This window comes from Phycodurus eques, chromosome 10 (genome assembly GCF_024500275.1).
Source record: "Phycodurus eques isolate BA_2022a chromosome 10, UOR_Pequ_1.1, whole genome shotgun sequence".
Classification (NCBI taxonomy): domain Eukaryota; kingdom Metazoa; phylum Chordata; class Actinopteri; order Syngnathiformes; family Syngnathidae; genus Phycodurus; species Phycodurus eques.
Window position 1 is genome coordinate 6,919,243 of NC_084534.1, and position 14,901 is coordinate 6,934,143.

Below are 14,901 nucleotides of genomic sequence, written 5' to 3' on the forward strand. Positions count from 1 at the left end.
CATTTTAAGGGATACGCACGGAAATAAATTGCCATCCAAGAATTAAAACGAAGTCCATGATTGTATCATCTTTTTGGTCATTTCGTAATTTGTCACCAGGGGGCAGTATCTGTGGTACGTCCTCAAAAGCTTCCTTTCTGTGCCAGGTGTTGGGATGAATTGATGTAATTCATTAGAATGAAATAAGCGTATAATTGTAGCCTACATTTGATGGTATTTTTAGGTTATGTTCAATGTACGATAATGTACGATTCAACCTCTGTTCAAAATGGGAGATGCTTGTGGAGGGAATTCATCAAGGTCACAGTAAGATCAAGGCGAAGGTCACATGAAAGTGAATCTAACCAGGTCGACGCTTTCCGAATTTTAACATCTTCACCGATGTTTAAAAATGTGAAGGAACCCACACATGATGAGTAACAAAAAATCGGCACGTGCCCTTACTGCTCTAAGCGAGGTACACACATACCCACAATCCGGCCAATTTCTCTTTCTTGCGATCAAAGTCAGCAGAAGGCCGATTCTCTGACATCTCCGAAAGATAATGTTGACCAAATATCAGAAGCGTCTAAAGAAATGACATCATCATCTGCCCCCCCCCCCCCCCCCCCGCTAAACTGCTTAAATACATCTTAGAAATCTTACTGTAAGTAAACTTTTGACTTTGAATCTCCATCCATCCATTGTCTTCCGCTTATCCGAGGTCAGGTCGCGGGGGCAGTAGCTTTAGCTGGGACGCCCAAATTTCCCTCTCCCCAGCCACTTCATCCAGGTTTTCCGAGGGGATCCCGAGGCGTCCCCAGGCAAGCTGAGAGACTAGTCTCTCCAGCGTATCCTGGGTCGTCCCCCGGGTCCCCTCCCGGTGGGACGTGCCCGGAACACCTCACCAGGGAGGCATACGGGAGGCATCCTAAACAGATGCCCGAGCCATCATCTGACTCCTCTCAATGCGGAGGAGCGGCGGCTCTACTCTGAGCTCCTCCCGGATGACCGAGCTTCGACCCACAGCTCGTGACCATAGGTGAGGGTAGGAACGTAAATCGACCGCTAAATTGAGAGCGTCGCCTTTCGGCTTAGCTCCTTGTTCACCACAACGGTCCGATACAGAGTCCGCATCACTGCAGACGCTGCACTGATCCGCCTGTCGATCTCGCGTTCCATTCTTCCCTCACTCGTGAACAAGACCCCGAGATACTTGAACTACTTGGAGAAGGATCTTATCCCTGACCTGGAGAGGGTACTCCACCCTTTTCCGTCCGAGGACCATGGTCTCAGATTTGGAGGTGCTGATTTTCATCCCAGCCGCTTCACACTCGGCTGCGAACTGCTCCACCAGTGAGAGTCGGAGATCACGGCTTGATGAAGCCAACAGAACCACATCATCTGCGAAAAGCAGAGATGCGATACTGAGGCCAACAAACCGGACCCCCTCTACGCCTCGGCTGCGCCTAGAAATTCTGTCCATAAAAGTTATGAACAGAATCGGTGACAAAGGGCAGCCTGGGCGGAGTCCAACCCTCACCGGGAACGAGTCCGACTCACAATGCGGACAAACTCTGACACTGGTCGTACAGGGACCGAACAGCCCGTATCAGGGGGTTCGGTACCCCATACTCCACCAACCACAGGACTCCCTGAGGGACACGGTCGAACGTCTTCTCCAAGTCCACAAAACACATGCAGACTGGTTGGGCGAACTCTCGTGCAGCCTCAATGACCCTGCCGAGGGTGAAGAGCTGTTCCACGGCCAGGACGAAAACCACACTGCTCCTCCTGGATCCGAGATTCGACTTCCCGGCGGACCCTCCTTTCCAGCACCCCTGAATAGACCTTACCAGGGAGGCTGAGGAGTGTGATCCCCCTGTAGTTGGAACACACCCTCCCGTCCCCCTTTTTAAAAAGGGGGACCACCACCCCAGTCTGCCAATCCAGAGGCACTGTCCCCGATGTCCACGTGATGTTGCAGAGGCGTGTCAGCCAGGACTGCCCCACAACATCCAGACCCTGGAGGAACTCCGGCCGAACCTCATCTTGCCACCGAGGGGCTTTTTAACCACCTTGGTGACCTCAACCCCAGAGATACACGCGCCCGCCTCAGAGACCCCAGACTCTGCTTCCTCATGGGAAGGCGTGTCGGTGGAATTGAGGAGGTCTTCGAAGTATTCTCCCCACCGACTCACAACGTCCCGAGTCGAGGTCAGCAGTGCCCCATCCCCACTATACACAGTGTTGGTGGTGCACTGCTCCCCCCCCCCTGAGTGCCTAAAACAATCTCTCATTATTCTGGCATTGAAATAATTTTGGTAATCCAAAATGAAGTAAAACAGAACATTGTCTACGATCCCCTTCCCCAGTCACAGAGTCCGTGGCTCCACCATTGTCAGTTTTCACCGCACCCATAGAAAGATTTGCAATCGTTAATATTGAACAGGTTTAACATTTATGACTTTCGGCCTCAACCGTTTCCCAAACAGATCGTGAAGGATATATGTATAAAATCTATCTTAACACACCACACTTGACAGGATAATCGCTCGGGATAATCTTTTAGAGCCATGCAATAATCAATTGCTGACTTTGAGAGGACTTGGGGAATCTGTGTCAAATTGTAACCAGTTCTGCGTGTAGTACCTCACTTTAAGGATGAAGTTAAAGGTGAGTTAGGTCAAATCTGGAGTCTGGTCAAGTTAATATTAGCCTAAGAGTGCATTATGTCACGTCGAGAGGTACAAACAATCTACAGATCAAAGTTAGAGCAAGAGAGGGCCAATATTCGATGCGAGCCGAGAATAGGGTCAATGTTACGGAAGGCTAAAATGTTCAAGTCGACTCACAGTTGACTCAAGTTTCGTCTCGAGTCAATTTAAAGACCCCAGGAGTCAGGAGTGGCATAAGTAAAAGTCGAGTTTATGTGTGCGTGTGTGTGTGTGTGTACACTGTCCCAGTAGGTCCTGTGTGGCAGAGATAAGAGCACTGCCTACACACAAGTTCATTTCCTGGGAATTGTTTGTCAGTCCTCCGAATTTACTAGCGGCACACCACAGCCAACGAGTGCCGTCCCGCTAAACGTCCAAATGCGATGATACTATGTCAGCTCAAACCATGCCTGTGTTGTTTGCGTCTGAATGACCCGAGTGCTGTACGCGTGCTGTATTTTCCTGCGCCGCATGCGAAAGTGCAGATGTTACTCTCTTGTGTGCACATGTGTGTGAGTGTTTGACAGCGTTTCATTCCTGGCCTCCCCCTTTCATCTTGATAAGCACTTATCTAAGCGGAGCAGTCCACTCACGCTGCAGCACAAGCCACATCCCTGCCCAGTTGCTCTCATCTCACTCACACATGCACACCACTGCGCTCTTCTACTAATACATACGAACACTATTGTCCCTGAAATGTACGTCTCCGCGCAGTCACTAAGGGTTACAAGCATCGGCATAACACACTTTTAACCCTCTGATTATTCGACTTCCTTTCAATGTGCTATTAGTCATTAGATTTGAGCTAAGCTACAGTTTTATCTGGGCAAGGCATGATCTGTGTCATGCACAGTGAGGCAAATGATATGATGAATAATAATGCTCAGTCTTGGCATGACTTTAATAATTGCGGTTGTCGTTTGCTGTGGTGTAGTCCTGCACGTCATCTATTTGAGAGACGCTCTCGAATAGAATGAAGTGGCCAAAATATTTGTACTCTCAGATGCAGTGCACATCAAACAACAACCATAATAAGAAACACATTGTTGAGTCGATACCTCACTGACAGTGCCAATCAAAACTTCGTATGGGCAAGATTTGAGAGGACAGCTCTAGTATTGTTTATGCAATAATAATAATAATAATAATAATAATAATAATAATAAGGCTGTGCCAGTGATAATAGTGTGGATGTGTGTGTACGCCATACACACGGTTGTGTGTGTAAAACATACACGTGCACACACAAACAAAGTAACGCTTGCAAAAAGTCAATGTTTACAATGTCGTTCTTCCGAACATCTGATAATGATAATGGTAATTGCAATTGCAGGGCATGATAATAATAACTAATAACTACAATTCTATTGTTAACTACAATAATAATAACTACAATTTGCACAGACATTTCTAACTGTTGCAAGTCCAAAAGCCACATTTGTGAAGGACTTTTCTTTTAGTGTAATGAGGCTGAACAACACTGTAATGGAGGAATAGCCAGATTTTCAGTTTCGGGGGGGGATTTAGGGCATGTGTCATGTGACAGGTGGCTGATGTTGATTGGCCACACCGAGTGACGGAATGTTGAGAATGCCCACCACCAATAAGTTGCTATCACGACCAAACCGGTTGAGATATTAAGTCCATGTAACACTACTGAGGCTTGCGTGAATGTATGGATATGCTCATTTTCTATGTCATTTAAAAGCTAATTATTAAAATCAAGGATTTAAAGCAGGTAAAATGAAGTGTAAAATATTGATTCTGACTGAGAGATTTGAAAAAACAATAACAATGCAGGCAATGGAGTAGTTGATCTCTCGCTTCAAGTGAAATAAAAGGTCAAAAGTAACTTGCATGTGACACAGAAATGGGCTGTTTTGGAGAGAAGACACCTGATTTGGACATTGACAAAATTACCAAGTTTTATGGAACGGGGTAGAATTGTGTGGCCAAAGTATCGAGTTAAATGGAAAATTTTGGAGAGGTTTTTCCGGGGACTCACCCTCTAAAATTCCAATCCTCCACTCTAACGCGACACACGTTCAGTGAAGAATTTGGGATGCGCTGTGATAGGATGAGCCAAAAGTCACATACAAGGCTTTCGCTTTCTATCGACGCCAAAGGGTGAGGGTTTACTTTTCGAAGAAAAAAAAAGACAACAAGATAAAGATCGGAAGCTTGTCATCAAATTGAGATGAGAAACATGTCTGTCAGTTGCCTCCAATCCAATCCAGCTTTATTTATAGAGCGCTTTAACAACAACACAGTGATTAACACAATGTAAATTAACCAAAGAAACAAAAATGTAAACACAGCAAAAAAACAATAGATAGAGAAAATACCAAGGATATAAAGTAAGACCAATATAAAACTGATTCAGCAAAGTTAAAACAAAATAAAACCCACATTAATTGGTTAAGAAATAAATTAGTACAATGAATGAAAAGTTAATCCAATGAATGACAAGAACAATTAAAAAATAACACCGTAAAAAAACCCACAATAAATGTAGATAAGGATTAAAGACCATTTTCTGGGATTTCAAAACAAATATTCATTCATTCATTCATTCATTTTCCATACCGCTTATCCTCACTAGAGTCCCGGGCGTGCTGGAGCCTATCCCAGCTATCTTTGGGCGAGAGGCGGGGTATGCCCTGAACTGGTCGCCAGCCAATCGCAGAGCACATATAAACAAGCAACCATTCACACTCACTTTCACACCTACGGACAATTTAGAGTCTTAGATTATAAATAATAATTATAAAGTGCTTTGCGGTGGTCTAAACAATTCATAATAAAAGCATGAATTACAATCTCAAAGTAATGGTGGGAGAGGGCTGGATGAGCATTGGCCAGTTGACGCAGATGAAAAAAGCTTGACCATCTTATCTGCGTGTGAAGTTTTAGCTCAGCATCCAGCCTCACTCCCGGATTGGTAACTCTGGGTTTCACCTATTGAAAGGTCACCGGGGCAATATGACCTCATTCTTTTTGTCGTTAAAAAAGCAAGAAATGCGAAGACATCCACGCCTTAATGTCCTTCCTGCACACACTTGAGAAGTTGTTTTTCACAGTACGCATATTGTCGCTTGAGTGGCCTGTAAATTTGCGTCTCATCCACATCAAAACGAAATGAGATGCCATGTTTTCAGAGAAGATCCTCAAGAAGAAGAAGAAGACGTTCAAAAAAATAAAAGAAGCCCAAGAATAGAACCTTGAGGCACGCCAGACCTGATAGGGGCAGAAGACGACTCATCAACCCCAACACGAGAATTTTCTACCTGTAAGGTAGGACCGAACCCACTCCAAGGCACTGGACTGAATGCCCACACAGTTCTCCAGCCGGCACAGGAGGATGTGATGGTGCGCAGTGTCAAAGAAAGCAGTTTCATCTAACAAAACCAATACGACAGCGTGACCTGAGTCTCTGGCTAAAAGAACACAATTAAAAAACATCAACAGTGCTGTCTCAGTACTATGCCAAGTTTAAAAAAAAAAAACAGACTGGAACACTACCAAGAATGTGATAGAAATCGAAAAACAATTTGAATTGGTAGTTGATTTTTTTTTTTCTAAATGTTTTGCAATAAAAGGAAGCTTAGAGCCTGAAATGAGAAAGGGTAGAAGTGTCTCAACCAGGCGTCTTTATGCATGGTTGCATTGCAGCGTGTTTAAAACTCCCCGCTGCAATACTAGGCTACTGTTTAGAATGGAAAGCACATTCGACGCCAAAGAGGGGGAAAAAAAAAAAAAAACTCTTTCAACAGACAAGTTGAGGTGGGTCGTATGGAGATCCGGACGGCTTCACATGCCCAATAACTTACTGCAGGAAAGGCAAACTGACCAAATCAAACTGGTTAAAAAGAGCAGAGGGTGTAGTTAAAACACACGGGTCGTGCAAATGAGGTTTAGTTAGAAGAAAAAGGAACTTATTTCGTGGGCGCCCCATTCATTTGAATACAAGTTTTTTTTGCACTGTAGTTTTTTGTTGTTGTTGTTGCCATGGTAATACAGCGTTTATGGGCGGAGGGGACGATTCAAGCATGGCCATGACATATCTTGTGATACCTCATTTATTTGTGGGGGTACGTTCAAGAGTGTGGGCTACATTCGGTCGAGAAAAATAGCACAACAATCATAATAATAATAATAATAATAATAATAGCAATAGACTCAGTTTTTCAGACATTTATTGGGTCTGAAGTCCATGTTTGACCTACCTGTCTTTCTGGACAATCCAACGTGGACATTTGCCCAAAGGTCACAACTGTATGTCATATTTTCCCACATCCACATTGAATTTGCAGTTTCTCTTCTCCTGTGCAACCACATAACCTATCAGCACGGTTTAATTGCCACACTTTGCACAAATGCCTGGTGCGTAAACTTTTCTTCTTCTTCTTCTTCCCCTAATTTCCCTGAAAACTGTAAATGAACAAAGGGAAGAGAGCTGCGGGACTGCTTTGACTATCAAATGGCCGCCACAGTGCGGACTTGTGCATGTCCAGACCATGGTCGTATCAGACCGTATCTCTCGCTCTCACTGCCGTGCTTTGCATTCCCATGTCAGAGAAATCAGTCTTTGTACTTATCATTTTTATTTTCTTCCCATGTCTGTCAAACTCTCACTGCGAGCATTTAGGTGAGACCCGCTAGTCGTAGTTTGGCGGAAACACACGCTTACATTTACATTGCGTAGCTCCAACATTAATCTGCATGTTTGTATCCGCCACTGAATTGCTCAATATGCATATTTGATTTGATTATTAATAATGGCACTGAATCTATTTTTAATTACCATTTTATGGTATCAATTGCAGACATTGTAGTGCTTTTTTTGTCTGTGTCTGTCTTTTGGATCCTTTTTTGGAGGTGTGTCTCTCTGAAACTTGCCCCAAATCCCTCCCACGCACTGTGGGCCCTAAACGTTACTGCTGGTTGGAGAAGATGTTTTTTGGGGTTTTTCTTTTTTTTTTTTTTTTTTTCAGTTAAGGTCAGTCAAGTTGTGGCATCCTCGATCTGGCAGCCCACACTTTATCCTCAACATTTGAGCCCAGTTCGACTTTCGACTCCCTCGACAGTTCCATCTCATAAAGGTAGGTCACCCCACACATACGCAACCCACAAATTTGATATATATTGTAAATATAAATGGGTTAATTCTTTAATATAATCTCTTTTAATCGAGTTGAATTATTATTTGTTTTGCCTTAGCACATTTATTGTTGACATATTTATAGTTATCACTATATCAGATATAGCTGCCTCGGGCTCTCACGAGTCATGGAGCGAACGCTCTGTGCCAACGTCATCGTTTAAGGAAGATTCTACAGGCAGCAATATATCCTTTATGGTATAGTGCTTAACTGCGGAGGCTGTAATGAGTTTTACAATTACTATTGTAATAAAATAACATACAATTCAACCCTCAACAGACACACTGATATCCTACAAATTCCACATTTAAACATTTATTGACATACATAAAACAATATGTTCTTACTTTACATTTTGTACAATTATCCTTATTTATGATAATAATAATTTATCAAGATAACAGTGTCGAGTAATATTTTATTATACGGTTGTCACTGTAATTATTATCATATAATAAATCATTTGGTGGGTTTTTGTGAGAAATTGCTGCCTCATAATCAATCAGATGAGTTACAATCCAGTTTTCTTTTTGCTGAATAAAGGGTTAAACTTATCCATCCATCCATTTTCTCAACTGCTTATTCGGTTCAGGGTCATAAGGAGCCCATCCCAGCTGATTTCGGGTGACAGTCAGTCAGGGCATTTAGGTCGAAGCGAGTATATCACAGTCAAATCAGTAATGTAATACCCCAGTACTGTAGTTAGCATTGTAACATTTCTCGGGCAGTGTACACTTACTGTATTGGTACCGTGTTCAACAAAGTCGCATTACCCACTGACGTCTTAAATCACGTATGCAGACAAAGGATATAACAAGAGGGTTTTCCACGGGGGCGGATAACCAGTACTGTTTCAGTGTGTGCCATGAACACTTACTGGCCTGGCATGTGTATGGCAACGTTTCAGTTGTTCACTTGATGTTAAGAAGGGATTTGGCGGGGTGGGGGGAAAGTGCTTGTAATATTATATGAAAAGTGAAGAGAAAGCGCAATTATGGTACAAATGTTCTGCTAAAGTGAAAAGAACAAATCCATTCAGCAAGAAACATGACGTAAACACTGCGTTTGCTTTAGCGGGCCGCATAAAATGATGCGGTGGGACAAGATCTGGCCTCTGGGTCTAGAATTTCACACCTGTGTTTTAGAGACAGAACCGATCATAGGACAGAGACGGACCACATTCTACGCTCACATTGACGCCTTCTGTATGTACAAGTCTTCAAACGAGTCCCACATCGACAGTATTTGGACTGTGTGGTGTGATTCGGATGCTGGACATGACGTGATTTTATCAGAATCACTGTGCGGGAATTTTTTTTTTTTATGGTTCGCTTAAAAACACAACCGAGTTCAGTAAAATGGCATGTACTTATGGCGACACAGGCGGAGGCTCCCGCATGCGGCATGGAGCATTCTTCAGAGCCATCTCACTGGGTGTCTTCGTCACTGCTGGGCTCAGATCCTCTGGCGGCCTTCTCCTCTGAGGCAAGTCTGCTGCCTCCAGGAGAAGATGGAGATGCCTTCTTTTGCGGCCAGGACACAGACTACACCAACCTGTCCTCCTTCTTCTCCAACCCGAGTCAGAATCGAATACCTTCCACCTACAGGAACGGCTCGGGTCAGTGGTCACTCATTAAACCTACCAAGCACTCCATTTGAGTCTTTTCACAGTGTGATAAAAGGGTCAATCCAGAATTGGAGGACACAAGTTTAGGCATCAACATTTTTGAAAAACGGACTATTTCTTTTATATTATTTGTTATGTTTGAAAAAAATGCAAGTACTAAACATCATATAATTTGGTCCACCTCAAACATCAACGATACACTTTTTACAGGTTATTTTGTCATAACCTACATTTTGCTTTTCAGCGCAACCCCGATACAGATACTCTGGCACCTGAAAAACAATGAACTAAAAATATTGCTGAATAAGTCCCTGACAATTATTATTTTGAATAATAATTTCATTGTAATATTATTCTAATTACAGTAAGAGGGTTGCGAGTAACAGTGTTGCAAACCAATGCTAATGTTAGAGTGTTTCCTCAAAAGTACATACGAGCTGTCATCCAAACTGGTCAAGACTTACCTCTGTAAATAAAAACGTCTCTTTCTGATAATATGCGTGACAGTTGTTGGTTTGCGTGACGAACTCCGTTTTTTCGGAATCACTTTTGCTACAGTAAGTTATATTTTGTATCAGTACAACTACTGTATAATATGCACAACAAGTGCATGGTTCTGTATTTTGTGGAGGGATTTGGGGAAATTTTACGGCCGAAGGGAAATGTCCTCCAATTTTAGAATGACCCAAAAGGCTTTACATGACCCCTGCTCTGTCCAAAAGTCCGGCAGGTGTTCACCTCACCGAGTCTCCTCGGCAACCTCCAGTTGCTGGACGGGGCGGCCGGTCACTCCCTGGGCTCACCCTACAATTCTCCAGACACCACCTGGAGCAGCAGCCCTCTGACAAAAACCACACTGCCGACCTCTTTGTACGCAGGGGCCTCCTCCTCCCTCACCCCTTCCAGGGATGGATATTCATCTCCAATTAGGGAGAGCAGGGAGAGTCCTCAGCCTCTGGAGGCCCTCAAGGCTGAGCGTATGAGCCCACTCGGGGGGTCGACGTCCTGCAGCGGTTTTCTCCATCTGACTCCTGCGGTCGGAAGCATGTACACAGCGACGTCCCAATCGCACACGCACATGCTGAGCTCTTACAGCCCATATATGACGAGCCCACAGGAGTATGCCGCTGCTAACTACTACAACAGCCCCGGTGCCTGGATAAGCCCCGCATACTCCCCGAAACTTTGCAACAAAATGAGAATATCCACACCAGGTGAGAACAAAGTCATACACTGTGTGGGGTCACAATTGAACATGATGATCGACTAGACTTTGGAAAGTGACAAAACCATCAAATCCTTCAACATCTCGCATACATGCCAAAACATCTGGAGTTCAATTTCAGCTTTGGATCTAAGCGCTTCGAGAGATAGCGGAGATGTTTCAAAGCAGTTTCGGTACATAAAGAGACCCGCCACAACATTACATCGTATAAGAAAACCATCCATCCATTTTCTATATCGCTTATCCTCATTAGGGTCGAGGATGAGCCGGAGTCTATCCCAGCTGACTTCGGTGAGAGGCGGGGTGTACCCTGGACTGGTCACCAGCCAAAAGGCACAGATAGACAAATAACCATTCACACTCACATTCACACCTATGGAAATTTTAAAGACTTCAAATAAGCTAACATGCATTTTTGATATGTGGTACTTCAGTCAAAGAAATATTTTTAAAAATCTGAACAGTTTTGACTGTGACTGTGAGAGATGGTTTAATTTAACCGTTTTATTATTAGCACGGTTGTCGTTTACATTGGTGTAGAATTACACTGCACCAAAGCTCAAATCTTCAAAGCGTTCAAATTTTTTGGACTCCTGGCTTACAGCTAAATGAGGTGACCAAAATATTAGAAACACCTATTGGTATGACCTACCAAACACCTGTTGGTATGAAGCCGTGCAGTTTTGCACCACTGCACCACAACAACCACAATAATAAAGTAAATATTACTCAAATATATATATATATATGTATATATATATATATGACATTATCATTCAAAAATTAGTATTTTTGTACAGTAGGCATGTCCAAACTTTTTCAAATGAGGGTCAAGTACATAAAAATCTTTACCTTGTGTTTATAAAAGAGGCGGAAGCAAACTGTCGGTCAACATATGCTAAGCAGCTAAACATATCTAGTTGTTATTTTAATTAACATTACATTTTCAAAAAAGCATTAAAATAGTGTGATATCTTGGATCAATAACATTTCATCTACAAATTTAAAATAACAAATGTTCATGAAACCTTTTTACATTGAAAAAACCTCTTGGACAATTCCACTTTTTTACAATTTTGTGCCATCTTCCAACATTTGGTATTTTTTTGCCTAAACCTTTGACGTGGGCCGTGGTTAACTTTATTAGTAGCACCTATAAAAAAAACATGTGGGCTGCAAATGGCTCGCAGGTCAGAGTCTCGACACCCTCATCTCATCCAGCATCTCTCCGTAGATATAGTACAATTAGATATAGTACAATTTCTACGAAAAAAAAAAAAAAAAAATCAAAATTGTTTTTCACACATTGACAATTGGTGCACTTTTATGTTTGAACAGAGGCTAGAGAGTGTGTTAATTGTGGAGCCACAGCAACCCCTCTGTGGCGCCGTGACGGTACAGGCCACTACCTGTGTAACGCCTGTGGACTGTACCATAAGATGAATGGCCAGAACAGACCTCTGATCCGACCCAAGAAGAGACTGGTACTATATTATACGCTAACAGGGGCACTTTTGTGGTGGGAAAAAATGAAGGGGATTAGCTTCCTAAAAGAAAGCAAATGGTCTTTGTTTTTCAGATTGTCAGCAAGCGGGCAGGCACACAGTGTGCCAACTGTCACACGAGCACGACGACACTGTGGAGACGCAATGCAAATGGGGAGCCTGTCTGTAACGCTTGTGGACTCTACTTTAAACTTCACAATGTCAGTTATTCAGCCATGCGATGTTCATCATGTGGTGTATTTTACTTACAGTAATGCACAAATGAAATTCTCCTCCCAGGTCAACCGACCCCTCACTATGAAAAAAGACGGCATTCAAACCCGCAACAGGAAAGTGTCGAACAAGAACAAGAAGAGTAAGAAGGCAGCCACGTTGGAGACGTTCGCAGAAGGCGCTCAGCCGTATTCCCTGGAGGGCAACGGCGGGCCCTTCGCCCTCGGCCCCGCCACTCTCCTGACTTACAGCCACGCACCCCACCTCATTCCAGGCTCATCGCCTCTGCACGCCACTGCTCCCTTACCATACCCACACCACCGCAACCCGGGCATGGTGACCACTTTAGTGTGAATGAAGATGGCGGCAGTCCGGCCGGCCGGCCGGCTGGCTCACGATGTAAATATTAGCAAGGTTCATTTAATTGTCTTTTCTATTATTCACGGCGTGAAGTTATTTGTATGTGATGTCACGGACTGTTTGTCTAATTTACCATGACATGTAAACAGCAGGCAAATGAATAAAACGTGTGAATTTACTGTATGTCTAGTGGGACCATGATGTTTATGAGGTCATTTTGACTCTTGAGTTCATTCATTTAGTTGATTAAACTCTGCGCTCAGATGTTTGTGTAGTTGCATTGAATGGGGGTGCTGAGTTTTGACTGCGTAACGCTTGCCTACAGTAGCGGTTTATGCAAATTCACCCACCCACAAAGGTGAAAAACAACCCAAGTGCACCACTTACAGTATGTCCAATTTCAGGGCTGCAGTTCATTTCATGCATTCTAACACACACATGCATACACATGGTCGACGTCTTCTTTTATTTGAGACATAATAATAATTATGTTTTTTAAATATTGTTTTAGTAGCCTCTGCTCTATTGTGTGTGAGCAAGACATCGCAGCTCTTTAACAATGTATTTCTTGCCAGTGGGTGGGAAGTAATGAAGTACAAATAGTTTGTCAATGTATTAGTAAATTTTCCAGGTATCCACATTCAGCATTTGAGGGTTTTTTTTTTTTACCAATGACCTTTGACTTTTAGTCCTTACATAAGAAAACATGTACGAGGACTGCGTTTGTCAAAACAGATTTGTTTGACTTTTTTTTTTTTTTTTACATCCGCAAATGATGACACAACTTAAACAAGATGAAAATAGAGTGATAAACTCAAATACGTTTGAAGATCAGGATTGATTGATTTAATGAGATTTGGGGAATTTATAAGGCATGAAAGACAGAAAGAAAAAGAACCAGGGAGCCTTAACAAATATGATGCAACTGATACGGAGAAGCAAGATATTCCCCATCCATGGCCTTATTTACAGAATTGTTTACTGTTGTTGGTCCAAGAATGAAGTGTAAAATATGGTGTAAAAACCACCTTCTAATCTGAAAAGACACATACGAGTAAGGTTTCAGTTTTCATCATCAGCTAATGTAGCATTTTTTGTTCGTCAGTTCGTGACGTTTCCAAAGCTATGTGAACAGTACGAGCACTATGTTAAGTTATTAAGAGGGGAACTATTATGAGATGGAAGTTTCCCCCCCCCCCCCCCCCCCCCCCGTAGTACCAAGTTATTAAAACGGGTCTTGTGTATAAGTGGTAAGAATGTGCGTGCGTGTTTCTACACTGGCCCTATGATTGACAGGCGACCAGTCCAGCGCCTTCGACCCCGAACAGGATAACTAGTACAGAAAACAGATGGATGGATAAACAGAGAGGAGTTTGTGATACAGTATAATACAAATATTCGAAAAACTTCCCAGTACAACTAATAAACCAGATTTAAGGCCTTTTATATCACTCGAATGTGGATTTTCAAACAAGGTGAGATTTATTCATACGAAGGATGTTTAACACAGACTGCAGCAACCACAGTATAGCAATGTTTGCTAGTATATTTCATGGTGAGCAGAGCTGGCTACACACTCGTGAATGGGGGATGGCTGATTAGTTATCAGCGGGACTGCAGACCTCGGACCAGTCACCTGCTACTGGCATCACCACGCTCACACTCCCTGCAGTTGGCAAGTGGAGGACACCGTGCTACTCACTCGTACTTTGCAAACATACGTAAACACTGACACGTTTTGAAGACCCCAAAAGTGTATTTAGTACATTTATCACTGTCGATTGCAGGAAGGGTTGAAACATAGATGAGTTAGATTTTTTTTTTAACCTGTCCTGTTCAGCTGCATGGCCTTGCAGAATGGTGGATCTGGATGCCTTTTGTACTGGAAAACTTTTGCTGTGGATTTTGAAATACTCCCTCTGCTAATTTTTTTTGTATTATTCTGATGTTTATTGAAAATGCAGCTGGACAGAAAAGGGTTTTAGGGGACAGACAGAGGGACAGAAGGGAATAGGGGTGCGAAGCACAGCAGAACAGTCGTTATACAGTCTACATATTTGACCACAAGTAACGTTACAACAGTCAAATCGTGTTCTTATTTGTGACTAGGGCG

General features: G+C 43.0%; 1 protein-coding gene across 1 annotated transcript; it reads left to right on the forward strand.

Moving 5' to 3' along the window:
- Nucleotides 1-7,710: 7,710 nt before the first annotated feature.
- On the forward strand, nucleotides 7,711-12,971 carry gata1a (GATA binding protein 1a). The gene is made up of 6 exons (XM_061688069.1): nucleotides 7,711-7,798; nucleotides 9,242-9,476; nucleotides 10,208-10,699; nucleotides 12,049-12,194; nucleotides 12,290-12,415; nucleotides 12,495-12,971. The coding sequence occupies exons 2-6, from the start codon at nucleotides 9,263-9,265 to the stop codon at nucleotides 12,780-12,782; spliced, it is 1,266 nt and encodes a 421-aa protein (XP_061544053.1). The 5' UTR covers nucleotides 7,711-7,798; nucleotides 9,242-9,262; the 3' UTR covers nucleotides 12,783-12,971.
- The last annotated feature ends 1,930 nt before the right edge of the window (nucleotides 12,972-14,901 follow it).

Coding starts and splice junctions, on each gene's coding strand:
- gata1a (XM_061688069.1), top strand. CDS start 9,263: ATGGAGCATTCTTCAGAGCCATCTCACTGGGTGTCTTCGTCACTGCTG. Junction 9,477..10,207: donor CACCTACAGGAACGGCTCGG/GTCAGTGGTCAC, acceptor TCTGTCCAAAAG/TCCGGCAGGTGTTCACCTCA. Junction 12,195..12,289: donor TCCGACCCAAGAAGAGACTG/GTACTATATTAT, acceptor TTTGTTTTTCAG/ATTGTCAGCAAGCGGGCAGG.